Raw genomic sequence first — 27739 nt, 5'->3', positions numbered from 1 at the left:
TGCTCACCTCCTCCCCATACTGTGCTGCCAGTGTCTGTAAAGACCGAGGGGCAAAAAGCATTGAGTACTTCAGCTTTTTCCATATCATCGGTCACGAGGTTGCCTGCCGCATTCAATAAGGGGCCCACACTTTCTCTGACCTCCTTCTTTCTCCTAACACACCTGTGTTGAAATTGATTTTGAAGCTAATCAAAATATATTACTTTTGAAATACAAATCATTCCAATCAACACTGGGTCAGTTTTCTCCTCTACTCTTTTTCTCACACACATTCCCCTACTCCGTCCTTTGGAGTGAGGTTTTACAGCTGGACGTTTTAGGCCAAGGGGGGTAAGTTACATCAAAGAAGCTTTTCAGGATTAGCCCCCAATTTCCTATATTACTAACAAAAAGAAAAACAAGACAAGTTTTATTTCTCCAGTATAATTCAGTTGATCACATAATTCTCTTCTTCGTTACTGAGTAACTTCGTGTTAATTTTATTTTCATTGGTAATAATAAATCCTCAACAATTAAAGAATTTTCTCATAAATGGTAGTTTTCCTTTAATCCCCCTTTCCACCGGTGAATGCTTGAGTACAGTTGTGGTTAGGGATTAGATTAGGGGTGGGCAAATTTTTTGGCCCGAGGGCCACATCTGGATATGGAAATTGTATGGGGCCATGAATGCTCACAAAATTGGAGGTTGGGGTGTGGGAGGGGGCGAGCGCTCTGGCTGGGGTAGTGGGCTCTGGGGTGGAGCCAGAAATGAGTTCAGGGTGTGGGAGAGGGCTCCAGGGCTTGGACAGGGGATTGGGGTTGCTCCAGGGGTGAGGGGTTGCTCCAGGCTGGAACTGAGGGGTTAGGAGAGTGGTAGGGCTGGGGCAGGGTGTTGAGGTAAGGGAAGGGGTCAGTCTCCGATTGTCACTTACCTCAAACAGCTCCTGGAAGCAGCAGCATGTCCCCGCTCTGGCTCCTACACGGAGGCATGGCCAGGCAGCTCCCACTGGATGCAGTACCTGGACAATGGGAACTGTGGAGGCGGTGATTGGGATGGGGGCAGTGTGTGGAGCCCCCTGGCTGCCCCTATGTGTAGGAGCTGGAGGGGGGACATGCCATGACGCAGGGCCTTGAGGAACCAATACTCCCATGTCCAGGGTTGATCTCTCACTGCAACAGTCCCATTCCCTGAGTCACTTCCCACCCTTACTTCCAGCGTCGGTAATGTCCTGGCAGCCAGTGTCGCATCCTTGGCAGTCAACTGAGTGTGTGCAGGGGCCTCAGGGTGGCTGGACACTGCAGCGTGGCGGTCCAGCAGCTTCCTGGCAGAAGCCAACAACATAGGTTTGTTCTTCTCCTCAGTCCACCCAGGCTAAGCTGCACCCTTTTATACTCCGTCTCCAGTCGGAGCATGCCCAGAGAGGGTGAGGGGGTGTGGCGTCTTCAGCCCACATGGTACAGTTAACCCTAGCAGTGCCAGTTCAGGGTTGATACACCTCATCACAGACAGCATTTCCCAAGTTTTGGGATTAGCCAGGAGATCTCTTCAGGAGTAACCTCCTGTAGGGACTGGGTCACAAATACCTTGGGAAACAAAAACCTGGGCATTTTGCCTAGTTCCAAGTCACTTGCTGTGGAATTCTATCCCTGGATCATCTGAGGGCTTGTCTACATCAGAAAGTTGCAGCGCTGGTGAGGGAGTTACAGCGCTGCAACTTTGAAGGTGTACACATCTGCAGGGCACCACCAGCGCTGCAACTCCCTGTTTGCAGCGCTGGCCGTACTCCCGTTTTGTCTCGGGTGTAGAGGATCCAGCGCTGGTGATCCAGCGCTGGTAATCCAATGTAGACACTTACCAGCGCTTTTCTTGACCTCCGTGGAAGGAGGAAGCCTCTGGTAATCAAGCTGGTCTCCTTTCCCGGTTTGCTCTCTCGTTCCCGGAGCCCAGAGCAAGCAGGTCTCCTTCCCTGCGGTTTGCTGGGTGGCTCCGGGAACGAGAGAGCAAACCGCGGCGAAGCGGGTCTCCTTTCCCGGTTTGCTCTCTCGTTCCTGGAGCCCCGAGCAAGCAGGTCTCCTTCCCTGCGGTTTGCTGGGTGGCTCCGGGAACGCGAGAGCAAACCGCGGCGAAGCGGGTCTCCTTTCCCGGTTTGCTCTCTCGTTCCCGGAGCCCAGAGCAAGCAGGTCTCCTTCCCTGCGGTTTGCTGGGTGGCTCCGGGAACGCGAGAGCAAACCGCGGCGAAGCGGGTCTCCTTTCCCGGTTTGCTCTCTCGTTTCCGGAGCCCAGAGCAAGCAGATCTCCTTCCCTGCGGTTTGCTGGGTGGCTCCGGGAACGAGAGAGCAAACCGCGGCGAAGCGGGTCTCCTTTCCCGGTTTGCTCTCTCGTTCCCGGAGCCCAGAGCAAGCAGGTCTCCTTCCCTGCGGTTTGCTGGGTGGCTCCGGGAACGAGAGAGCAAACCGCGGCGAAGCGGGTCTCCTTTCCCGGTTTGCTCTCGCGTTCCCGGAACCCCCCTTGAAGCCGCCCAACAGCGCTGCAGTGTGGCCACATCTAACACCACTTGCAGCGCTGGTTGCTGTAAGTGTGGCCACTCTGCAGCGCTGGCCCTATACAGCTGTACTAATACAGCTGTAACAACCAGCGCTGCAAAACTTTAGATGTAGACATGGCCTGAGACAATATCGTCCTAAACAATTGAACTACCCTGTGACTATGTGCACTTACTTCTGTCAGTTGCACCATTTGGGGTCTGCTACTGTTCACCTTTTCAGAGTGGAGATTTAAAAACATACTGTTTCTCTGATAATATGTCCAGCAGCTTGGAGTATTCTCTCCTGTTGACTGAACTGCATTTGAATTTTCTCCATGTCATCATGCAGGGATAGGGGAAAAAACAAACCTAAAATAAAAAATGATGGTCATTTATCTGAAATTTCCCAATAAATCTGAGCTACAATCTGTCAAACAACACTAACAAGCAGTTAAATGACCAAGGAGCCTTCATGAAAGATAGAAAACCCATATCACAGACAGGTAGAAGACACTTTCATTTTCATTTAAAGTGAAATTCCAGACTAGGTTACATCTGATGTCTCAGAATTAGGAAGAGAAATTCTCCCCTGATCCACTGAAACCTGCTTCACCCAGCGCTGTCTCATTAGTGTTATTCACAGAAGTTTTAGCACCTTCATAACGGGTGGAAAAAACAGCCGACCTTCCCAGAAGTAGCTTTGCCAATAGAGGGAAAAGGGGATTTGAACAGTGCTGGGGATCCATTTGAAATCCCCTTCCAGGTCAGTGACACTTTCAGCTTCTGCCAGAGTGACTCTGATTTAGGATCAAAGACATCCAAGCACCATTCCCAAGCATGGACAGCCAAGAACGTGACCTCACCGGACACGTTGGGAAGTGAAGGAATATGAAGGAGTGAACTCTGCATGGCTCAGACACAAGGTAACAGTTCTAGGGTGATGGGGAAGGACGGAATCTCTGAGTCGCCCCATCTCCTTCCAGTGTCACAGAGCCTGAAATGACCCTTATTTCCCTGACACTGCTCCAGCTCTTCATCATATTGAAATATGTTTTATATGAGAAAAAAGTCAACAGAATAACTGCTGTTCTGCACAATGCAGGGTAATGTGAGAACAACTGGGAATGAGATGATCTGTCCTCAGAGAGGAATGTGGCAACTCGAACAATAACTTTGCACTGAGAGGAGGAGTATAAATGTGAATCTCCAGGTTTGTTCAGACAAGGAAATGTGACGGTGGTTAGGTCAGATCAGGAGGAAATGTGCTAGATAACCCCACCCACTATCCATGGCCCATGTCTTTACTGCAAGAATAGCTGTCTTTTTACATCAGGAAAATGAACTCAAGCTAGCTAACTTCATGGCAACCACAGTGATGAGACCCAGGTAGATTTTATCTCAATGTAGCTGGTTGAAGATACTCCCCATTTCCCCCACCTGGGGTGATGACATTCCTGGTAGAAAGGACACCCACTCCCATGACTCGCAGGACAATGGAGTTGATAGAAAGGACCACAGGATCCACCCCAAAGATGGACGAGCTTCAAAAGTGCGCAACTTGTGTGTGGGAGCTGAGGGACCTCAATGTGCAAAAGCTGCAAACAGCCTTAACACTCACTACCTGGGAACTGTCAAAAGAATTAAAGAAAAAAATCTTCTGACAGCTCTAGAGAAGGTTTTTATGAAGTTTATCTCCTTTACGGATTCTCGAATGTTTAGAAAGGCCTGAACTATGAGCGAAGCTTTTCCCACACTCGCAGCATTCATAGGGTCTCTGCCCGGTGTGGATTCTGTAATGTGTAATAAGGGTTGAGCTCCGAGAGAAGCTTTTCCCGCACTCACTGCATTCATAGGGTCTCTCTCCCGTGTGGACTCTCTGGTGAGAGATAAGGGAGGAGGAGTGAGTGAAACATTTCCTGCACTCACGGCATTCATAGGGTCTCTCTCCTGTGTGGATCCGCTGATGTATAGTAAGGTTTGAGCTCTGAGAGAAGCTTTTCCCACACTCGCAGCATTCGTAGGGTCGCTCTCCCGTGTGCATTGTCTGATGAGAGATAAGGGATGATCTCTGAGTGAAGCTTAGCCCGCATTTGTAGCATTTGTAGGGTCGCTCTCCCGTGTGGATTCTCTGATGAGAGTTAAGGGTATATCTCTGAGTGAAACTTTTCCCACACTCACAGCATTGATAGGGTCTCTCTCCTCTGTGTATTTCCTGATGCCTACTAAGGGCAGAGGTACGATTGAAGCTTTTCCCACACTCACAGCATTCGTAGGGTCTCTCTTTTGTGTGGATTATCTCATGTCGAATAAGGCCTGAATGGTAATTGAAGTTTTTCCCACACTCACTACATGTATTCTCTCGCTTCTCCGTGAGGATTTTCTCCTGGGACGTAGTTTCCTTGAGGTCCCTGGGAGTTCCCTGACAATTAATGGGTTCATCCACTCTCTCCTCTGAATGGTTTCCCTGCTCTCTCTCTTGTCTATGGTAACTTTCATCAGCTTTTCCCTGATCACAGGGGCTGGTCATGCTCCCTTTGGATCTTCGCAGTAATTCCCCATGCACTTCGGCAAGCTCAGCATCTTCCTGGTGAGGATTCTGCTCCTCGCTCTCCCTCACCACCCCATCACCTGCTAGAAGAGAGGAGAAATCTCAGAATTGGGGATGGAAAGACAAAGAGCAAACTCAAGTGCCGGAGAGACAGACGATAAAAATCAGTGACTGAATTCCCCCAAACTCATCCCCATAGGGGAGAGTGGAGGGGATCAATTCTGCTCCACACCCAGGACCGGCCTTTAGAGTTGGCCGTACGGGTGCCCCACCCAAGGGGGTGCCGAGCGCAGGGTTTGGATTCCCATCTGACCTGCTGCCGAGAGGCTCGCTGGGCTGATGAAAATGGCACAGGGAGGCAGATAAGCAGCTGCGTGGGGGAGTGGAAGAGACCTGAGCTGCAGGGGGCAGTTGGATGACCAGCCATCAGAGCCAGGTGACAGCTCCAGAGCAGAGGGGCCTCTCCACACACACAGTCCTTCACACACGCCCCTCAACATACACACACTCCTCATATCCTCTCCTACACACACACACACACCCCCACCCACCCACCCGGGCTCCCTGCATCCAGGTCACTTCCCCACCTGGGCTATGCTGAGACATCAGGAGCAGCTGCTCTCCTGCCCTCCCCTTACACAGCCTGCAGGGAAAGTGATCTGAGTGCAGGAAGCCCTGATGTCGCTCCTTGCTCCCCTCTCCCAGCCCCCAAGGGCTGCGTGGGGCAGGGGAGCAGCAGTCCAGTGGGGGAGTGAGCAGCAATGCCAGCTGCTTTGTGCATCTAGGTCAGGTTCCCCACTTGGGTGCAGGAGGATGCAAGGGTTAGGGGCAAAGGGGGCACACTGCATGGGTTGGGGGCTCAGGAAGTGGCAGGTGTTGAGGTGCAGGGGGCAGGGTTTGGGGTGAAGGGGGTATGCACCACGCAGGGGTTCAGGATGCAGGGGGCATGACTGAAGGGGGCACAGTCCTGGGATTAGGGGCACAGGAGGGAGGGGAAGGGGTTGGGGTGAAGGGGGCACAGGAGGGGGCAGGTGTTGGGAGGGGTTGGAGGGGGCAGAAGTTAGGAGTGAAGGGGGAGCAGGTATTTGGAGCGAAGGGGGCACAATGCAGGGGCTGGAGGGAAGGGAGAGTGGGGAGCCCGGTGAGCCCATGGGGGACAGAGGGAATGGGGGGGTGCCATGCCTATGGGAGCCAGGGCCACCAAAATGCAAGTTTGTCCCGGGTGCCATTTCCCTAAGGCCAGCCCTGCCCACACCCCATCCGAACACTCAGTCGGAAGGGAGGCAGCTCCAGCTAAGCTATCAATCACCATCTGTAGGAAGCCAGGAGTGAGATCTGCTGCGGACTGTCCTGAGCTCACAGAGTCTGTGTGGGGAATCCCAGCTGGTTCTCTCAGGCACTTACAGTTTCTGGGTTGGTTTAATGTTTCCTCACCTGTCCAGGGACGTCTCAGGATCTCGTTTTCCTCTGAACCCTGGAGATCCAGCATTTATGGCTCTTCTTCTCCTTCCAGCTGGGAGATCACAGAGAGTTTGGAAACTGGAAACCCTGCTCAAGGGAAAGAAAACAATGGAGGCAGGAGGATACTTTGGCTACTTCTGGTATAGATGGTGACTAAACAAACCTCTGCGAACCAGGAAATGAGAAGTTAATGTAAACACCCCCCCGTTCAATGCAACCTTAACTTTGCCCCCAACCCTTAACCCTGCAGCTGGCAAGAACCACTGAGGATGGTTCTGTGTGGGCCGTTCAAAGGTTAACAAACTGCCACAGGGACTCAGGTATTCAGCTCAATGCAGCAGTAACGGGATGAATTCTATGGTCTGTGGTATAAAGGACCTCAGAGTACATGAGCTAATAGTAACATCTGGCCTTCAAAGCTGTGAACCTATAATCGATCCGAGGCAAGACTAAGAGAACGTGTCACTGTCTGTGCTGTGTTCACAGATGGGAATCCCAGCATCTACCCACATGCCTCCAGCTGTGTGCACTGGGCCAGCTGTAGCTGTGACTGGCTGATGGAGGGATGGGTTGGAGCAGCTGGGCAGGGCTGTGCCTGTGCTACGCAGAGAGGTGCATGTGAAACTTGGGGGGCCAATTCTGCCTCATTTCTGTGCTGAGTGTTGTAGGCTGTGTCAGCAAAGGTGCCCAAGGGTGTGTTCTTGTCATGGGGATTGTCAGCACCCTGGTGGCGTATGTTGGAGTGATCTGTGGGACTTAGTGAGGGGTAAGTGAAGGCAGTGACTCACAGGAAAAACCCAGGTGAGGGCAAAGGGGTGGTAACACTGTGCAAGTCTCAGCTGGTCTGTGTGCAGGAGGTTCAGTACTGGAGAGCAGCCCAGGGGGAGGAAGCTTCTGTTTGCTATGATGGAGATGAACCCGATTATCTTAGCAAAGAGAAGTTGTGAGACTGTCTGCTGGACTGCTCTGTTCCCAGAGCGCTCTGTAACAGGGGAGGGCAGAGGGCTAGTGTGTGTGTCACTGGCATGTCGGGGCGCTGCTGAAACCGGACAGAGCAGAGATGGCATTGTGGGAGTGGCGTGAACCTTAACTTTTCATTTCCCTTTCTAAGAACCGAGGGGACAGGAATCCTTACCCGGCAAGGTCACCTTCTCATAGTTGTCCTGCATGACGTCTCTGTAAAGGGCTCTCCGAGTGGGGTCTACCAGAGCCCCCTCTTCCCTGGTGAAATACACAGCCACCTCCTCGAAGGTCACCAGCCCCTGAAAGAGCAAGAGTCCAACACTCAATACCTGCTCCCCACTCACAGCCCCACTATTCACGGGGGAAAGCAGCCAATCAAATGGAAGCTCTGAGAGAGAAACAGTCGGCAGAGTCCTATCCCCACACTGCTGAGAGCAGACAGGGGCACCATGGTGAGAGAAGAAAGAGAGACCCCTTGTCTCTGCCTGCAGATCCATCACACACCTACTAGCCAGAGGCTGATACAACCCCATGGTAGGAACCAAACACCCTCCCCACTGCCAGCAGCTGGATGTGAGGGGCCGGGACATCTTCCCTGCACCTCCCTGGTGGGGGCCCCCTTTCCATGTCACACCAGCCCCTGGCTAGCAGGCTGAGGGCTCAGCACTGGAAGTCTGGTCAGTTTTCCCAGCCCTGCCCAGGAGGTTGGTTTCTCTATTTCCTGCTTCACAAATTAGGGAATTTTCTCCCCTAACACCCAAGTGTTTGTTCCTAGAATCTAGGCCCACGTTAAACAAGTCCCAGCAGGTTTGTCACACTCTGTCCCCCTCCCTTTCCTCACCCAGTGTATTCCCTGCCCCCTCCAGCCCTAACTCCCCACAAGTTGCCACCTCTTCTGTATTTCCTGCCCCTCCCTCTCCAGCAGGAACCCACTAGCAACCCCTCAATAAACCCTACCTGAGCTGGCGCCACTGCAGCCAGAGAGCCACCCCGACGGCCGGGCCGGGCCGTGTTAATGCCTTCCTGTGCCCCGCAACCCCACCCGCTCCCAGCTGCTCCAGCCCCTCCCTGTGCCCTGCAACCACCCGCCCCTACAGCTGCTCCAGCCCCTCCCTGTGCCCTGCATCCCCCTCTTCCCCCGGGCTGTAGCGCTCGCCGGGGCTGCCTGCAGCGGCTGGGATCCAGCTGACACCCTCTGCTGCTACACCAGCCCCTGCCCCTCTCCTGCCCGCTCCTGCGGGGCAGCGCGGTGGGGGCGGGGGCGGGGACACGCGTGGGGCGGACACGCTCCTGCCGCGGAGGGGTCAGGGCTGGGGGGGGGGTTATTGCGCGGGGGTCACAAGCCCCCCCAGCTCTGCCACTCCCCGGGAAAGGCGGAGGGGGGGGGGTTCTAAGAGGAACCGGCTGGCAGAGGGAGAGGGGGCGGGGGCAGGGGCAGGGACCTCCCTTACCTGGTCTAGAAAAAGCGGAAGCGCCCCCGCGGCAGGCTGGGAGATGTAGTTCCTGACTCTCCCTGTACCGGAAGTGACGTCGATTGGGCGCGAACAAGCCGAGTTGCAAACGCGCGCGGGCCGCTCCGGCTCTGCCTGTCTCGCGCGGGGCCGTTGGAGCCTCTCTCGGGGCCGGGGAAGGGTTTGTGCCATGGGGGCTCTGGGCATGCGCAGATCGGGGAGGCTGCGGGGTGAGACCGGGCTGGGGGGCTGGGAAAGGGAAATGTCTGTGCAGCCTGGGGGGGGGACATGGCCGGGGAGGAGGGGGGGGAGAGCAGGTGACCCCCGAGGAGCGGGGAGAGAAAGGGGGGGGGCTGAGATCCCCTCGGATTTACCGCTGCCCCCCCGTGGGGACCCCCCTCCTCTCCCGTCCTGCCCCCTTTCTCCCTAGAGAGCAACGAGCAGCACCCAGGGTGACCCCCCCTCCCCCAAACCCCTGAGAAGTTCCCTGTTCCCCTCCCCCCATTGTGCCCCATTTTCTCTGCCCTTCGCCAATGGCCAGTTCAGATCTCAGGTTTGGGGTGTTTCCCCCATTTTCACCTGCAGGGATTTGTCCTTGTGCGGGTGGGAAATGGTTCCCCCGAGTGATTTCTGAACTGGGCAGAGGCTGGGGGGGCCCTGAGACAGGGACACCTCTGGGCTGGGCTGGGGGGGCCCCTCTCTGCTGGCAACAGGGCGTGGGAAGGGGAGGGAGGAGCAGGTGTCCCCGATAGAGAGGGGCCCAGCCCCAGATTTTCTAGTCCAACTACTCCTCTCCTCTCCAACTTCTCCCTCCCCCCCCCATCACTAGCTAGTCACATTCCCAGACCCATTGTGGCCACAATACTCCCATTGCCAGCCCCTCCCCACAGCCAGCGACCTTCTGACTCCAGCCCCGCTCCTTTCCCCTGTGAAAAGACATCACCCAGGGCTCCCTCCTGGCCCTCTGAGTGTGAGGCAAGAAGAATCCATCCCATCCTGTTGTTGATTCAATATCCCTGTATAATCCCCTCCAATTTCCTGTCTTTTCTCTTGAACTGTTGAATGGTGACATAAAATCTCCCCACATGTTGATGCTTGTCCCTTATATTGGCAAATATTTAGTTTGTGCCCCATTTTTTCCTCAGTTCTGAAATACTGATATTGAATTCTCGAAAATCTTCCTGCTTTTCTCTCCAGGTGTGTGACTGAGATCAGGGCTCCTATCGTACTGAGCATGGCTCTGTTCTGCCAGGCGCTGTGCAGACCCCAGCTGAGATCTGGACCCTGTTCTGCCAGGCACTGAAGAGACCCCAGGTGACATCAGACCCCACTGTTGTGCCAGGTAAAACTGAGACCTGCACCGAGATCACAGCCCCCCTTGTGCCAGGCAGCGCATGACTGTGACCCAAACCGCTGCCTCCATTGTTCTGGGCACTTCGGAGACCTCGACTGAGATCTGTGTCACCATTGGGCCTGGCATTGCACTGACCCTAACAAAGATCACACCCCACCACTGTACTGTGCACTGCACAGACCCTGACAGAGATCCTGCCCCCACATTTTGCCAGTTGCTGCAGGAGCCCTAAACAAAATCAGGGTTCCTTTAATGCTGGGAGTTGCAGAGTCCCCAACTGAGATCAGGCTTCCTTTTGTGCAGGGCTCTGCATAGACACTGACCATGATCAGGGTCCCCATTGTGACAGCTGCAGAAAAGACACCAAAGATATCGCTACCCTGCTTTCAAAAATCCCCAGCTCGCCCCATCCCCTGCCGCTCCCCCCCCAGCCCTAAACCCCCAGCGCACCCCAAACTCCCAGCTCTTCCCAGCCCTGACCCCCCCGGCCTCTAAATCCCCTGGGCACCGCTCGCCAGGGCACAGCTGGGGGGAGCTGGGAGTTTGGGGTGCGCTGGACGGGTCAGGGCTGGGGGGGAGCTGGGAGTTTGGGGTGCGCTGGGCGGGTCAGGGCTGGGGGGAGCTGGGAGTTTGGGGTGCGCTGGGGGGATCAGGGCTGGGGGGAGCTGGGATTTTGGGGTGCGCTGTGGGGGTCAGGGCTGGGGGGAGCTGGGAGTTTGGGGTGCGCTGGGGGGGTCAGAGATGGGGGGAGCTTGGAGTGCGCTGGAGGGGGATCAGGGCTGGGGATTGGTGGCTGTTTAGAGGTCACAAGCCCTCCCAGCGCTGCCGCTGTATTAAACCGCTCCCCGGGAAAAGGCGGGGGGGGCGGTTTCTCAGCAGGGGAAAAGGAGAAGGGGTGGGGAGACGGTCTGCCTAGCCCCGGTGCAGGCTGGGAGATGTAGTTCCCGACTCTCCCTGCACAGGAAGTGACGTTGGGGAGGGCTGTGGATCTGGCTCGCGCGGGGCCGTTGGAGCCTCTCCCGGGGCCGGAGAAGGGTTTGTGCCGTGGGGGCTCTGGGCATGCACAGATCGCGGTGGGAGAGCCCTTCATTAACCCCCCCGCGCCCGGCTCGGGCCCTGCCCTGCTGGACTGCCCTGGGGCCGCCCTTGGCTCTGCCCGCCCCGCTGCGGAGCTGCAGCTCCAGGTCCCGGAGCGAGCCCCGGGGGGAAGCCGGGCCGGGTGGTGACTCTGCCCCAGTGTCCGGGGGGGGGACCCGGCATCTCGCAGCGCTGGGATCTGCTCGGGGGGGGGTAGCGCCCGCTGGGGGCTCGGAGCTGCTGTCCCCGCAGGAGCCCAGCACCCCCCGGGCCCGGCCAGGATCTGCCCTGGGGCCCCGCGGGACCTGGCGGGGGGAGGGGCCTGGCCCCACTCGGGTCCCTGCGTGGGGCTGGGGGGTGAGACCGGGCTGTGACCCAAACAGCTGCCTCCATTGTTCTGGGCACTTCAGAGACCTCGACTGAGACGTTTGTCCCCGTTGGGCTTGGCATGGTACTGACCCTAACGAACATCACACCCCAACACTGTACTGTGCACTGCACAGACCCTGACAGAGATCCTGCCCCCACATTTAGCCAGTTGCTGCAGGGGCCCTAAACAAAATCAGGGATCCTGTAATGCTAGGAGTTGCAGAGTCCCCAACTGAGATCAGGCTTCCTGTTGTGCAGGGCTCTGCACAGACGCTGACCAAGATCAGGGTCCCCATTGTGATAGGTGCGGAAAAGACACCAAGAGTATCTCTACCCTGCTGTTAAACCCCCCCAGCTGGCCCATGCCAGCTGACTCAGGCTCACAGGGCTCAGGCAAAGGGGCTGTTTAATTGCAGTGTAGATGTCTGGGCTCAGGCTGGAGCCAGGCTGTAGGACCCTGCGAGGTGGGAAGGTGCCAGACCTTGGGCTGCAGCCCCAGCCAGAACATTGACACCGCAATTAAACAGCCCTGCAGACTGAGCCGTGTGAGCCCAAGTCAGCGGGCACAGGCCAGCCGCCGGTGTCTGACTGCAGTGTAGACATGCCCACAGGGACAGAGAGGCCTTGTCAAAAAAGGCACAAAGACTAAATAGGGCAATGGTGGGAGGCGACTCTCCATTTTACAGATGGGGAAACTGAAGCTTAGAGAGCTGAAGTGATTTGCTCAAGTTTGCATGGAGAATTTGTGGCAAAACTGGGAACTGAACCCAGATTGTTTCAGTTCTTGCCTCTTCCCTTATCCACAAGCCCAGCATGTGTGTTCAGCATTGCTCTGGCCTGTATCTGCCTTGCATTGGCTTCCAAGGGAGACTGTGGAATTCCCTTCACTGGAGGTTTTTAAGACCAGGTTAGAGATTCACCAGTCTGGGAATGTCTAGGGATACTTGGTTCTGCCTCAGCACAGGAGGCTGGAGTAGACGCCCTCTCAAGATCCCTTCCAGGCCTGCATTGAAATAATTCTCTTTTGTGCTGTGTCCTGTTCTATGCTGAGCTGTTTTGCATGTTGCATTTTCTAACTGTGATTGCACCATGTTGTGTTGCATAGTTTTATGGTGCATTGTTTTGCCTCAGATGATCATATTGGTCCCTTTTGACCCTAAAGTCTATGAGTCTATGAGCTTGTTTAGTGTCTATGTTGTGTTGGTTTGAGTTGAGCTATTTTGCATTGTGTACTTTTGTCCTAAGATGTGTTAGTTTGCATTGTGTTGCTTTCTTCTCCTTAGTATTGTGTCATTTTATGCTATGCAATGTAGTTTTTTGTGTTGTTGTTGTTTTTTGAATGGCTTGACATCATCATGTTGTGCGGTTTTTCTCTGTATGTTGTTTTATACATATATATCGCATAGCATCCTTGAAATGTAGGGCTAGATAGGACCTCAAGATGTCATCAAGTCCAGCTGTCTCTGCTGAGGCAGGGCCAATTATATGTTGATTATCTCTGACCGAGGTTTGTCTTACCTGCTCTTAAAGACTTGCAGGAAAAGAGACTCCACAGCCCCCCTTGTAAGACTATTCCAGAGCTGAAGTACCTCAGCTCTGGTGACACGCACACAGATTTTAGTGGTGAGCAGCTGTGGAGAGAGAGGAGACCCCAGTGAGTGGGCAGCTGGGTAAAGAGACTAAAGCTGAGAGGAGAAACATTGATGTGTGCAAGGTCTGTGACAGAGCTAAAACTAGATCCCAGTTCTAGTGCCACCGTCCTGTTGTTCTGGGCACTGAAGGTCTCTGCCATACTGGCGTTTTAGGCACTGGCGCAAACCCTTAGTACAGACAGACTTTACACTAGTGCACTCTGGCACTGGTGCATCATGTCCCTATTTGAAGGTTTGAAGTGGTGGGGTGGGAGGGGCAGTGACCTCACAGAGGCCTGGGGCTGGCTGACCAGTGCAGCTGGTAAGGGAGGGGCAGCAGTGAGTGCTGGAGGTATGAGCGAGGAGCACAACCCCACAGGACTGGACACTGACTTCTCCTGACTCGTGACACACACACCCAGCTGTGTGCAGGGACTGCAGCTGAGCTGCCCTGTCAAGACAGCCTGTGCATCCGTGGACAAACCATCTCTTCCTGCAGCCTAATACAATGAGGTGTGGGGACCTCTCCAAGCTGTGAGTGATGTGGCTCTGGCGTTAACGGGGTATGTTCCTGGCTCTGTCCCAGACCTGCTTGGTGACCTTGGGGAAGTCACAGCCCCTCTCTGTTTTCCTCCTACCCATTGTCTCTTTGGATTGTGATCTCTTTGGGGCATGGACTGTCCCTCTCTGTCTGTGCAGTGCCGAGCAGAATGGGGGTGCCGATCTCAGTCAGGTTCTCTGCCATGTGCTGCACGGTGGGGCCCTGATCTCCATCAGTGTCTGTGCAACAGAAAGCTCAGCTTATAGACTCAGAGACATTAAGGGCAGAAGGTAGAGGTGTATTTCAGATGATGTCTCATCAGTGCCTTTTCTAACAGTACTAACCCTTTTATGTATCTGCTGGAAATACCTCACGTGATGTATCCTAGGACTGCATTAACCTATTTCATGACTGCATCACATTGGCAGCTCATAATTATCCTTTGATCAACCAGTCTCCTCTGTCACTTCCAATCGATAAATCCCCAGCTTATTGCAAAATTATACACTTGGGGACTAACAACTAGAATTTGTGCACTGTTCATTTTCATCCCATTTCTGTTACTCCAGCTTTCAAGGACATGCAGATTTTCTTGTATGATTTTCCTGTCTTCCTCCATATTGGCAATCCCTCCCGGCTTTGTGTCCCATTCCCACTTCTTGTGCCAAGATCACTAATAAAAGTGTTGAGTAAGATTGGTCCCAAGGCTGATCTGAGGAACTCCACTAGTAACTCCTTCCAGCCTGACAACTCACCATTCAATATGATCCCCTTGTAGACTCTCCTTGAACCAATTCTTTATTGACCTTTCGGTTCTCATATTAATCCCCATCTCCAATTTAACAAATAGTTTCCCATGTGGAACTGTATCAAAAACCTCACTCACGTCCAGTTCAGGTTTCTGTGGTACAGTCTACCTTTTGTAACACCATGTTTTATTGATTTATAGTGCTGAAGGCTGGGAGGAAGTGTTAGCAATAGGCTGAGAATGGCCATGTGGAGGTAGGGGATGGGATGGCAGACAGTGGGGTGGGGGGGGGGGGGGATGCGGCATTGAGGTGTATCTGGGAATGTGTTTTGTAGGAGTCTATGTCTCTGCTCCCTGTGGCTGTGGTGCATTCCGTATCAAAGCAGCATGTCAGCAGAGCAGACGCACACACTGTAGCTCTGTCTGTAACACGCAGCGTTCACTGCCAGATGGGCTGGGCAATTTTTTAGAGACCCAGCTTCATATTCCTGGCTGGGGTGGGTTCAGTTGGACGGGGGTCTGGGGCTCTGATAGTTTGCGATGTTCCTTTTTGCATGGTCAGTTCTTTCCATTTATTGTTTTACCTCCACCTATGCCCGAGGCCGCTCTCTTCTTGACTTGCTTCGGTTATTTCACTTCCAGTTTTTAAATGGGCTCTAAGAATTACAAAGCTGAATGAACGATAAACAAACAGAAGCATTTGAATGTTGGCCCATAGCTGGTAGAACTATACCTAGTGATGGTCGGCTTTAATTTCCTGGTTACCTCTAGCATTTTCTGGTGGAGTGGATAAAGCAGTGTCAAAGAGCCTAATGCGCCTTTTTAGGGCAAAAGGTGTTAGCTCTCTAAGGAACATGTCACCAGCCAGGGCTTGTAGTCTTTCAGGAGAGGTGCACTGGGTTGTATTTAGGAATCTCAAAATGAAAGTTGAAGACGGCTGGTTCACAATATCCAATGAAATCTTGCAAACAATTATACAAATGGACCCTACTGCTGTTAAAACAACATGGTATTAATACTGATTCAAAACTGACATTAAAATTGCGAGGTAAACACATGAGAAATGAACTGACACCTACTTACCATTTCTTATTGCCTAAAATTTTGACACCCGCTCACACCATCTTTTTTTAAAAGCGCTGCCCAGCACACAGTCATGTTAATGAATGAGAGCACACCCTTTATTGACTGCTTTGTGTTGCATGATCATCTGATTAAGCACCTAATTACAACTGTACCACTGTAAGTGGAAATGCATCAACCCAGCTTAGCTCCAAGTTGTTGAGATGGGAATGAAAAATTTCTAAATTAAATACATGGCAGAATGGTTAATGGGGAAAATACACTGAAATGCCTCTACCCAGTCCTGTTGACTTCTCCTAAACCCTCCATGAGTTCTGGCCTCTTGGTCAACTTGGCTCCCAGTCTCGCAACGGCTGTGCCCTCTCCCAGCCTAACCCATTTTTACTGCAATTGTTCACCCTCCTCATCCAGGCAGGGGGTTGGCGCTGCAGCCCTTAAGGTACCTGCGTTAATCACAGTCTCTCGAACCAGGGCTATTTAGATTTCAGGGAATGATTTATCTGAGTTACTGACTCTGGGAGGTGGCAGAGAGGAGAGGCTGAGAGGGCATTTGCTCTTAGGGCCATGTTCAACCCTGGTAGGCTCCTGTTACCTCGTTCTCCACCCTCCCCCATGTGTGTCTGCTCATGTGTCAGTGTGTCACCTTCTGATCATAATGCCACTGGCTTCAGCAGAGCTCCCAGACAGGAACTACATCACAAGAGGGTTACGGTACTGAGAGTAAAATACATCTCAAGGAGAGAGTAATTATCCTGAAATGAAACATTCCAGTCTAGGAAGTGAAAGAATTCAAGTACTTCATTACTTAAAATTATGCTTGAAATGATTAGATTTTTATGAATAAATTGCAATAAATGTTGATTTCACTGTACACAGACAAATGAAAAATAATTTGTATAGGTAATATACAGAAATGCTTCTGGAGAGAGTGGAGTTTGATTTAAGGATATTTACACGGTATATTTTGGGTGTGACATTGACAATTTCTCTTTGAACGGTTATATGATTTGGCTTTTGGAATCTCAGCAGTTACTCTTATTAAATAATTGTTGTCTGATGACCTCCCCTAACTTCCCACAGCTCTGAACATTGAAATTGTAAACACTGAAAAAAGGGCTTAAAAATAAATATCGTTATCTATTGAAATTAAAAGAAAGAAAGAGACAAAATGAATTTTGACAAACCCACTTAACAGCAATTGCAATATGTTAGGGGATGGAAATTCACAACTAGGGCACCAACCTTAATTCTGCCCTGTAGTGACACCAGGCAATTGCCGTAGGGCTACAATTTAGGCATTTTAGTGTATATATTCCCAGATTACAAATCGGTATAATCTAAAGACACATGAGATCTTTTCCTCAGGATATCACCGTAACTGGTTTGTTTCTCTTGTTGGTAATTCCCAGAAATGAACAGATTATTAACGTTTTGTCAGTTATGAAGTGGCCATTTCAGATTTCTGGGGAGTGTCTGTTGTTTGGCACTAGGGGCCAGGTCCTTGGAGAGATGGAACCTTGGTTTCATTTTAACTTCTCCATGCTCAGCAGCTTCTGGAATTTGGTTCAAAGTATTTACATGTTTCCCTGCCCTGTTGTTAAAAGTGCTGCTTTAGAAAGTGGGGAAGGGCAGGAACTGCCTGCAGGATCAATAGCTGAGTCCCTTAGGCCTTGGCTACACTCACACTTTACAGCGCTGCAACTGGGGTGTGAAAAAACACCCCCCTGAGCGCTGCAAGATACAGCGCTGTAAAGCATCAGTGTAATCAGGGCAGCAGCGCTGGGAGTGCGGCTCCCAGCGCTGCACGCTACACCCGTAAAGGAAGTGGTGTACGTGCAGCGCTGGGAGAGCTCTCTTCCAGCGCTGCCGCTCTGACTACACTCACACTTCAAAGCGCTGCCACGGCAGCGCTCCCGCAGCGGTGCCGGGGCAGCGCTTTGAAATTCCAAATGTAGCCATACCCTTAGATAGTTATAGCTCATCGGAAGGAAGATGGGGATTAGTGGGTGTCTGGGGATTTGATAAAAAACATACAAATATCATTGTTCTTAGTGAATTTTCATCTTCTAATTCCCATAACCCACTAATTATCCCTGGCTGCCCTCGGTCTTCTGGGGAGGGAGAACTAGTAAACTCCTGTGGCCAGTGTGGAACCTAAGGCACAAGGATCTTTCCGTGGCTGACTCAAAGTCACCCAGATTGAAATTCACTTCACTGGATGAATCCCTAGTTGCTGAGCTCCGCAGATGGGTGGAGAGGTGAATTCCATCCCCCATTCTTGAGCATAGACCCCCCTCCAATTCTCACCCTGATCTCAGACACTACCCCAGCCTTCCTCCTGCAGTGATGGACGCACTTGATGCTGCCAGAGCCATCTGCCACGGGATCTAGAGGGGGCAGAGGCTGAGCTCCAGAACTGCTCCCCCTGCCCACAGCCCCCAAGCTGTGCTGGAGTTGTCCTGACTTTCCAATCTGCAGATGGGTCCAGCTGTACCCAGCCCGTGCACCCTCCACACACAAACTTTGTCATAACAAACATGCCAGGATTGGGAAAGACCATCTGGGGCTTGCTGCAGTCTCCCTTTGCTGCTATGAGGGGAATGGGGTGGTCCCTCATATAGGATACAAAGATACCCAGTGGCAGAAGGGAAATGTAGTTTCTTCCAGGGGTTTGAAATGTTTGGTTTAGAGTCCTGAGCACTGTCTTCCTGTTTGTCTCCTTCTGCCACTTTCAGATCTCTTGGAGAGACAAGGTGGGTGAGGTAATTTTTTTAGAACCAATTAAAAATAGCTTTATGGTATACTGGGACCAACATGGGTACAACAACTTTCCCCTTTGTACCCCTTCCCCATCTCATCTCCCCCTCAGCGGAGACTGTCCCATGTGCTAGGAAAATAAGGATTCAGTCCTGTCACTGGATTGGGTCTTGCCAGCACTAACGGGAGTGAAAGCCTGTGTGCATTAATTACAGCAGCAGCTCTGGGACTCGACCCATAGGGAGAAGAGATGGGAGTGAGCAGGTTATGTTTGTGCCAGGTGCGAGTTACTCATGTGAGAATTCTGCACCACTGGGTATGCACAGAATTCACATCCAGCATAGAATTTCTTTTTTTTTTGGCGTGAAGAAGATACATTCTGCCTGAGAAGTGCTACAGTTCTGCCTTTCACCCACCAGAGGCCCCTGTGGCACCAGAACAGGCAGCATTCAGCTGGGTTCATCTTGGTGGTGATTTGTTGCCCCGAGCTCTACCCCAAATGAGAAGAGAGTTAGTGGGTGGAACTTGGGAGAGTCCTGAGACGGCTGCCTCTGGGGGTGGGGACAGGGTGGTCATTCTCTACTCGCAAGAGGATGTGAAAAGGGCACAGGAGGAGCAAGTGTCCCCTATGGAGACTGCCCAGCCCCAGGTTATCCAGTCCCAGATGCTTCTTCCCCCACCATACCCCAAACCTCTTCACCCCTCCAACCATCAATTGCCAGTCTTCCCTCGCTGCTAGCCCTTCCTGACTGGCAGAGACCCTCTAAGCCAGTAGTGTGTCAGGGCTCAACCTTCTGGCTGAGTCCTCTGACCACTTTCTTCCTCTCTCGGGGTGCCATGCCACAGGGACCACACAAATCTACATTGCTTAGGCTTTGGCTTCAGCCCCAGGTAGGGGCTCAGGGCCCTGGACTTCAGCCCCATGCACTGGGACTTAAGTTTTCTGCCCTGGGCCTCAGTGAGTCTAATACTGGCCTTGCTTGGCACCCGCCCTGAAACCTGCTAGTGGCCCCTAGCGGGTCCAGGTCCCCTAGTTGAGAACCACTGCCTTAGCCTACAAATCTCAGCAATGTTCAGGTTACTGCCAGTCATAGAATCATAGAATATCAGGGCTGGAAGGAACCTCAGGAGGTCATCTAGTCCAACCCCCTGCTCAAAGCAGGACCAGTCCTCAACTAAATCATCCCAGCCAGGGCTTTGTCATGCCTGACCTTGTCCCAAAGGACCAGTCACTTACTGAGGTCAGTTGAATCTTAGATCTCACAGCAAAGACAATACTTGTAGCCAGTCCTGTAATAACCTGTATTAAGACTTATTTAAAAGGAAACAAGAGTTGTTTACAAAGTTAAAGCAGGTAATCCTATAGATGGAGACAAGTTACAGTCTTAAATTTCAAAAGGTAATAGAAGCCTCTATAATAAGAAAGCCCTGTATCTTCCTTAGGACTAACCCAGGCTAATCAGCTTGTGATCTCTTGCTTATGCCTAGAATCTTTGTCCCCCAGAGTCCAAGCAGCATACAGATAATCAGTTCCTTCTGTATGGGTTTTTTTATCCCCTTCCTGCCATGTGCTCTGAGCTGCAAACTGAGCTAATGAGAAGTCAAGAGCACAACAACAGTCTTTTGTCGTCTTTAACATCCCATAATAGTCTTTCTGGTGTTGATGAACCTTTCCTGCCAGGCAGGATGTAATGCATTTGGTTGCCAGTCAGCACTTCACCTAGGTAAAGTCTCTCTCCTGCCTGGTAATTTACAGAGCCACAGAGGCTCACAATGCAATTAGTCAGATATTAACCCAGGCAGCAACTCACAAGCATTCAATAAAGTGTAAACGCATTCTTATAATCCTAGTCCCTAATACTAACACGGGTGAGTCAGACTGATTCCAGCTATGTGTTTGTCCCTGTTCAATGAAGACATGGGGGCTTTTGCAAGAGCTAACACCATCTGCCAGTGTCACAGGCAGGATGGGCAGGGATGGTGTCTCTAGCCTCTGTTTGCCAGAAGCAGGGAATGGGTGACGGGGTGGATCATTTGATGATTACCTGTTCTGTTCATTCTCTCTGAAGCACCTGGCATTGGCCACTGAGCTAGATGGACCATTGGTCTGATGCATTGGGCAGCTCTGACATTCTTATGTTCACAGTCTCTGTCAGGAGTATCTATTCATTTGGACTCACTGTGGGGCCACAGAAAGAAACAAGATGTTCTGAGGCAAGAAGGCTCAGTCTCAGAGCCCCAGGGCTCATGCTTCCCAAAAGCTAAAACTAGGCCCAGCCCATGAAAGGGGCACTGCCAGGAGACACTGTATAAAGGCTGGAGCATCAAACAGCTTTGTAAACCTGAGAGATCTGCCTTGGGAACAGTGACAGGGAGAATTCCCCAGAGTGACTCCTTTGATTCTGCTCTTCTCTGGCCTTTGGTTCATAGAATTATAGAACTGGAAGGGACCTCGAGAGGTCATCTAGGCCAGTCCCCTGCACTCAAGGCAGGACTCAATATTATCTAGACAATCCCTGACAGGTGTTTGTCCAGCCTGCTCTTAAATATCCCCAGTGATGGAGATTCCACAACCTCCCTAGACAATTTATTCCAGTGCTTAGCCACTCTGACATTTAGGAAGTTTTTTTCCTAATCTCTATCCTAAACCACCCTTGCTGTAATTTAAGTCCATTGCTTCTTGTCCTATCCTCACCGATTCAGAAGAACAATTTTTCTCTGGCATCCTTGTAACAACCTTTTATGTACTTGAAAACTGTGATCATGTCCCCTCTGAGTCTTCTGCAGACTCAACAAACCCAGTTTTTTCAATCTTCCCTCATTGGCCATGTTTTCTAGACCTTTATTCATTTTTGTTACTCTTCTCTGGACTTTCTCCATTTTGTCCACATCTTTTCTGAAATGTGGTCCCCAGAACTGGACACACTACTCCAGTTGAGACCTAATCACTGCGGAGTAGAGCGACAGAATTACTTCTCGTGTCTTGTTTACAATACTCCTGCTAATACATCCCCAAATGATACTTACTGTTGCAAAAAAAGTGTAACTCTGTTGACTCATATTCTGCTTCTAATCCACTATTACCCCCAGATCCGTTTCCACAACACTCCTTCTTTGGCAGTTATTACCCATTTTGTATGATTGTTCCTTCCTAAGCGCTGTATTTGCATTTGTCGTTATTGAATTTCATCCTATTTACTTCAGACCATTTCTCCAGTTTGTCCAGATGATTTTGAATTTCAGTTCTATCCTCTAAAGTCCTTGCAACCCCTCCCAGCTTGGTATCGCCTGCAAACTTGATAAGTGTAACAGAGAGACTCTGCTGCTGGGTGTTTTTCACCATGTGTCAGAGGGTTACACCCTGGTAGGAGGGGGCTAGGCCTGTACTGGGATAAGGTCACTCTGTGCTTCCCAGTGTGGCAGAACCTAGAATGTCCATTAGCAGGGGAAATCCTGGGGGGAATCAACATGTGGAAAGGAGAGAAACCCTGTGTGAATTCTCTCACATTGCCCTTCTCACCCTGGCAGGCTACAGAATAACGTCCACGTTTTGCTCCAGATCATCCCATCCTCCCAGGGGAAAGGCAATGGCTGCAATGGAGCTGGCTCAGGTAAGGGATTCTCAGGGAGCTGGTGGTGGGTTCTGCTTGGAGGGAGAGAAGCGGTAAATGTATAGGAGGGTGGGAGCCAGTGATGAGCTGCCAAAATATTAACAACAGGTTCCTTCCTCCTCACTTCATGAGGGGCTCATGCCCTCCCGAGGGTCGTGCCCCATGCAACCCCCCCTGTTCCTTGACACCCCCCCAGGGACCCCTGATCCATCCCCCCCCTTCCTTGTCCCCGACTACCCCCTACCGCCCCATCAAACTCCTCCTCTCATTCATTCTTCATGCCCCCTCGGAACCTCTGCCCCATCCAACCATCCCTTCTCTCTGTCCCTGACTGCCCCCCACCACCTCATCCAACCCCTGCTCCTTCTTGACTGCCCTCTGGGACCCTTGCCCCCATTCAATTCCCTTGTTCCCTGCCCTCTGACCGCCCTGACCCCTATCCACCCCCCACAACCCACCAAACACCCCCTCCCTGCTCCCTGCCCCTTACCACACTGCCTGGGGCCAGGACTGGGACAGCTCAGCCGGGACCGCGACTGACGCCGCAGGACCCAACTCCCCGAGCCAGGCTGGAGCTGCTCGGCTGGGGTGCTGCGGTGCTGTGGGACCTGAGCTGGGCTGGGTCGGAGCCGCTCGGCCGGGACCAGCCCCGAGCCAGGGGTGCGTAGACGGGACCCGGCTGGGGCGCTTGACCATGGCCATGTGGATCCGCACAGGTGGAGCCGGACTGAGCCATACATGCCATCACCCCGCCCCCCCGGACCAGGTTACCTGCCTGCTGCTTGTTTCAGGCTTCCCTTGAACATTTGGTTCGCAGGAAGCAGGGGATGGGGAGGAGAAGGAGGATGGAGCTTTCAGAGGAGAGGGGGAGGTGAGCTGGGGCTGGGGCCCGGGTGGACAACTGCCCAAGCCTTTGTTAAATTTAAAAGCTTTTTTAGAACCAGTAGTCCTGGGACAACCTGTTCTAAAAAGGCTTCTAAATTTAACAACCTGTTCATGCGAACCGGCTGGAGCTCACCACTGGTGGGATCTGCTAGAGGTGGTAGGAGGCAGGAAATATCTTTAGTGGAGAAAGGGAAGGGGACAGGATGTGACAAAACTGCTGAGACTTGTGTACTTTAGGCTGTGATGGGTTGTCACCCCGGGGTGCAGTCTGGGGGGCTTCTGGGAACCGCTGTGCCCTCTAACCCTCGAGCCGGGCTGGCCCTTCTCACACTGCTTTGCTGGAGATTCAGCCTGTCTCTCCACGGCCTGTTATCACTCAACTCGACAGCAGGTGGCTCCATGCAGCCAACTAAGCTACCTGAGTGCGTTACCTAAGCCACTCAAGGAGAGAGAGAAGACAACAGCCAATTTCCCAGCAATAAGTGTTAGCAAACAGATCAAAGCAGATTACCTAGCAAATAACCGAAAACTCAAACCAAGCCTAACATACTATCTGGATAGAATTTGAATTAGCAATTTCTCACCCTGACTGATGATACAAGCAGTCTACCAAGTTTCCATACACAAGCTAGAAATCCCTTTACCCTGGAACCAGCACTTCCCCCAGTTCAGTGTTCATTCCTCAGGTGTTTCCAGGAGTTCTCTTGTGCAGGGAATGAGGCCAAGAGCTGATGTCACACTCCACCTTATGTAGCTTTTCCATATGCCAGGAACCCTTTGTTCTAACCTCAGTTCCCAGTCCTGGTTTGTGGAAAAATACAGGTAGCAAAATGAAGTTCATTGTCATGTGGTCTGGTCACATGCCCTGCTGAGTCACAGTAGCCATGACTGCTAGACTGGCTGAACCGTTCACAGGAGGGCTAAGCTCTTCCACGGTCCATTGTCTTTGTTGATGAGCCATGAACACTGTCTGACTTCTTCATTGTTGTACCTGAAAGGCTCGTTGTGGCTGTTAACCCAGAGTAAGCACATTTGAAAGATAGATACAGAGTCAATATCCATAACACAGGTAAGATAATCATATTCAGCAAATCATAACTTTTCCAGTGACACCACACATGAGACACTTTGTGCAAAATGAGTCATGTCCTAATCATATTATAATCCTGCACTATGTTGAATATTGGCTGTAGTGTCAGATAGGTTCTAATTTCAAGGCACAGGCTTTGGGAATGAAACTTCCCCTCTTTGTGGAACAGGAAATAACCCTCCAGCCAGGGCTGGGACAACTTCCCAGACTCCCAGTACTGAAACCTGAACCTCGTGACACTTCATTAGTTACCTCCATCCCTAGTCTTTGTGGCAACTGCAAACTTTATCGGTGATGATTTTATATTCTCTTCCAGGTCATTGATAAGAATGTTAAATAGCACAGGGCCAAGATCCAATCCTTGCGGGAACCCGCTAGAAAGAAATCCACTCGACCATGGTTCCCTATTTAAAATCTCAGTTTTTAATCTATTTAATGTATGCCCTGTGTATTTTGTATCTTTCTAGTCAAAATATTGTGCTGAACCAACTCATGTGCCTACATATATTACATCAGGACTATTAGCTGCAAGTAAACTTTTGATCTCATCCAATAAGGATATCCAGTTAGTTTGATAGGATCTATTGTGTCTAAACCTTTTTAATGGGTACTAATTATATTACCCTCCTTTCTTTCTTAGTGAAATCCAGTATTGGCTGTTCCATTCTCTTGCCCAGTATCGATTTCAGACTGACACACTGTGTATTAGCTGCGTCATCTCTTTTATACTTTTTAAATATTGGCACTGCATTAGCTTTATTCCAGTCTTCTGGAATTTCCCAAGTGTTCCAAGTCCCTAATTAAAATCAACATTAACAGTCCACCCAGCTCCTCCAGCAGGTCTTTCAAAACTCTAGTTATCTGGACCATTGTTAGGATTAATTTTGTCCTTTTAAAAACTTCCTTCTTATTTTCATTGGTTGATCACTTGATTTCTGATAGCTTCTCCTTGCCAACTTTCTACAATTCTGACCTTCGAACTTCTATCTTTACTATTGAGTTCCCCTTTCTTCCATATATTTTATTTGGAGAGTGTTGGGATTCCTACCAGGGAGCTACCAGCAGGCTCCAGAGACAGCCCCATCTCCTATATTAAGCTTTGGCTAGTAGCTATGTGATCAATGTGACTGACCCTGCTTCCGTCTGTCAGCTGGGAGACACAAAGGTTCTCTCTTCCTCCTGGCTGCTCTAGGCAAGGTGGGTGGTACTCTGTTAACATGTGCCTCCTGGAGCTTCCATTTACCTGGTGCTGCTGTTCCCTGAATAGTGGGGTTGTGAGTGGGCAGCAGGTCCTGAGTGTTGGACTCTTTCTTTTTCAGGGGCCGGTGACTTTCGAGGAGGTGGCTGTGTATTTCACTAGGGAGGAATGGGCTCTTCTGGACCCTGTTCAGAGAGCCCTCTACAGGGATGTCATGCAGGAGAACTATGAGACGGTGACCTCGCTGGGTAAGAAGTCCTGTCCTCTGGGTTATTAGAAGCTGTGGGGTCTCTAAAGAACCTGAGCAGTAATAACTTTATACCTTTATTCATCATTCAAGTTTTGACAAGTTTCTTTGTCCCCCTTTTTTTCCTTATCTCCCATACACTAGCAGGGAGGGAGGAGGTAATAAGGGATAAGGAGGGAACACAAGAAGCTCCCAAGGCGCCGGGAAGTGGTGCCGGCTGCTAGTAATGGGAAGAAGCAGAGGGGAATGTGGAGGAAGGGCACCCAGGAATTGGGCTGGGTGGGTCATTGGGAGGGAGGAGAGGTTTGGGGATCTAGAACTGTGGGGGATCCCAGACCTTTAACCCTGAATCCCTACCCAAACCTCAGCTAAATCCTAGACTTCAGCATAACCACTCTCGCAAAGCCTCAACTTAATATAAGGCCCTGAACTGTAGCAAGCTTAGGCTATGTTTACTAAATCGTATCACTAAATCGACCACGGCTGGATCGATCTCAGAGCGTCAATCCTGGCTGTAGTGTTGACCTGCCCTTAATAACCCATTTCTTTATGCTCACCTCTTTGCCTCCACGACTTGTTACCAAAATAATAAGTAATACTCTGATCATGGCATCTTACCTCTAGCAAGTATAAAACTGCCCACAAGACGTGAGACTAGCTTATAGATCGTAAAATCAGGGCAGGGTCAAGATGAGTGAGGGTCTGGAGAGAGTCTTGTCCCCCCTCTCCCATCTGCAGGCAGCCACAAGCTGTCTTCCCTCCAGGCTCCTTGGATCTTCGAACCTGTCCCTCCTGAGGTTACGTAGCCCAGTTCTTGTTTCTTACATTCTCCTTTTTCAGAAGAATTAGAAGCTGTTGCTCCTGAATGTTAGCGTTTAATTCCCCAGCCTTCTCCTCCCACTGAGGGAGTTTAATTCTCCATCCCATTTCACCTGAGTCACTAGATTTCCTAATTCCCCAAAATGTGCTTTTGCAATGTCACAGTTCAGGGGTAGCTAAGCCTTTGACCTGCCTCCATGGTCTGCTCAAGGAATGGCCCCTCAGGTATCAGGCCTCTAGCCAGCCCCTCTCTATGGATAGGGACCCACATGCGTCTCCTTTTTGACCAGTGTGTGAGGATTGCAGCTTGTCCTCCACTGTGTTTGCTGGACTAATGTCCATTTCCTGTGCTTTGCTTTCTCTCCAGGGGCTGTGAGCAGTGTGTGTGAGATAGAGGTGGGACTTCAGTGATACTTGTATGATGCCAATGCACACCTCAGTCACGTAGCTGTCATGGGGTGATATGAATGGGTCATTTAGGACTCACTGGGAGTAACCTACATCAATCTAATACCCAACAGAGACAAGAGAATGACTGTCACCCAGGGCTGCCCAGAGGATTAAGGTTGCCTGGGGTCTTCAGTGGCATGTTCCCCTTATGTGCTCTGACACCGCAGAGCATTTTCCTCGTGTCCCCCTTACCAGCTGGAAGGAGGTTACTAGTGGAGTTCCTCAAGGATCGGTTTTTGGACCAATCTTATTTAACCTTTTTATTACTGACCTTGGCACAAAAAATGGGAATGTGCTAATAAAGTTTGCGGATGACGCGAAGCTGGGGGGTATTGCTAACACGGAGAAGGACCAGGATATCATACAGGAAGATCTGGACCACCTTGTAAACTGGAGTAATAGTAATAGGATGAAATTTAATAGTGAAAAGTGCAAGGTCATGCACTTAGGGATTAATAATAGGAAGGTTAGATATACATTGGGGACGCATCAGGTGGAAGCAACAGAGGAGGAGAAGGACCTTGCACTATTGGTAGATCACAGGATGACTATGAGCCGCCAATGTGGTATGGCTGTTAAAAGAGCTAATGCGGTTTTAGGATGCATCAGGCGAGGTATTTCCAGCAAAGATAAGGAGGTGTTAGTACCATTATATAAGGCACTGATGAGACCCCACCTGGAATACTGTGTGCAGTTCTACTCTCCCATGTTTAAGAAGGATGAATTCAAACTGGAACAGGTTCAGAGACGGGCTACTAGGATGATCGGAGGAATGGAAAACCTGTCATATGAAAGGAGACTCAAAGAGCTTGGCTTGTTTAGTCTAGCCAAAAAAAGTCTGAGAGGGAATATGCTTGCTCTTTATAAATATATCAGAGGGATTAATATTAGGGAGGGAGAGAAATTATTAAGCTTTGTACCAATGTAGACACAAGAACAAATGGTATAAACT

At 51.1% G+C, this 27739-nt stretch overlaps 3 protein-coding genes across 8 annotated transcripts in view; 1 reads left to right on the top strand and 2 right to left on the bottom strand.

The window, feature by feature from the left end:
* Window positions 1-8460, bottom strand: part of LOC127039388 (zinc finger protein 436-like) — a 191683-nt gene extending 183223 nt beyond the window's left edge. For 3 of the 4 annotated variants that reach the window (XM_050933055.1, XM_050933057.1, XM_050933056.1), the window contains exon 1: window positions 7806-8377. In XM_050933055.1, coding sequence (XP_050789012.1) covers window positions 7806-8066 — 261 coding nt within the window. In that variant the 5' untranslated portion in view covers window positions 8067-8377. Of the gene's footprint in view, window positions 1-7805; window positions 8378-8433 lie in introns of those variants that run through there. The other variant, XM_050933069.1, reaches the window with a different exon arrangement.
* Window positions 1-27739, top strand: part of LOC127039341 (zinc finger protein 436-like) — a 782343-nt gene that overhangs the window by 160612 nt on the left and 593992 nt on the right. Inside the window, exons 4-5 of the mRNA XM_050932819.1 lie at window positions 22016-22098; window positions 25393-25519. Coding sequence (XP_050788776.1) covers window positions 22016-22098; window positions 25393-25519 — 210 coding nt within the window. The remainder of the gene's footprint in view (window positions 1-22015; window positions 22099-25392; window positions 25520-27739) is intronic.
* LOC127039420 (zinc finger protein 239-like) lies at window positions 3668-6556 on the bottom strand. Of its 3 annotated transcripts, none has more exons than XM_050933163.1 (2): window positions 6457-6556; window positions 3668-5135 (listed from the first exon to the last, which is right to left on the bottom strand). In XM_050933163.1, exons 1-2 carry the CDS (start codon window positions 6539-6541, stop codon window positions 4171-4173), a joined length of 1050 nt encoding a protein of 349 aa, XP_050789120.1. In that variant the 5' UTR covers window positions 6542-6556; the 3' UTR covers window positions 3668-4170. The 3 variants fall into 3 exon arrangements, with proteins under 3 accessions (XP_050789120.1, XP_050789121.1, XP_050789122.1); XM_050933164.1 differs by having other exon boundaries at window positions 6487-6556; XM_050933165.1 differs by having other exon boundaries at window positions 3668-5132; window positions 6487-6556.

The sequence above is a fragment of the Gopherus flavomarginatus genome, chromosome 23 (assembly GCF_025201925.1).
Source record: "Gopherus flavomarginatus isolate rGopFla2 chromosome 23, rGopFla2.mat.asm, whole genome shotgun sequence".
In the NCBI taxonomy this organism is placed as follows: domain Eukaryota; kingdom Metazoa; phylum Chordata; order Testudines; family Testudinidae; genus Gopherus; species Gopherus flavomarginatus.
This window is presented reverse-complemented; position numbering and strand designations above follow the sequence as displayed.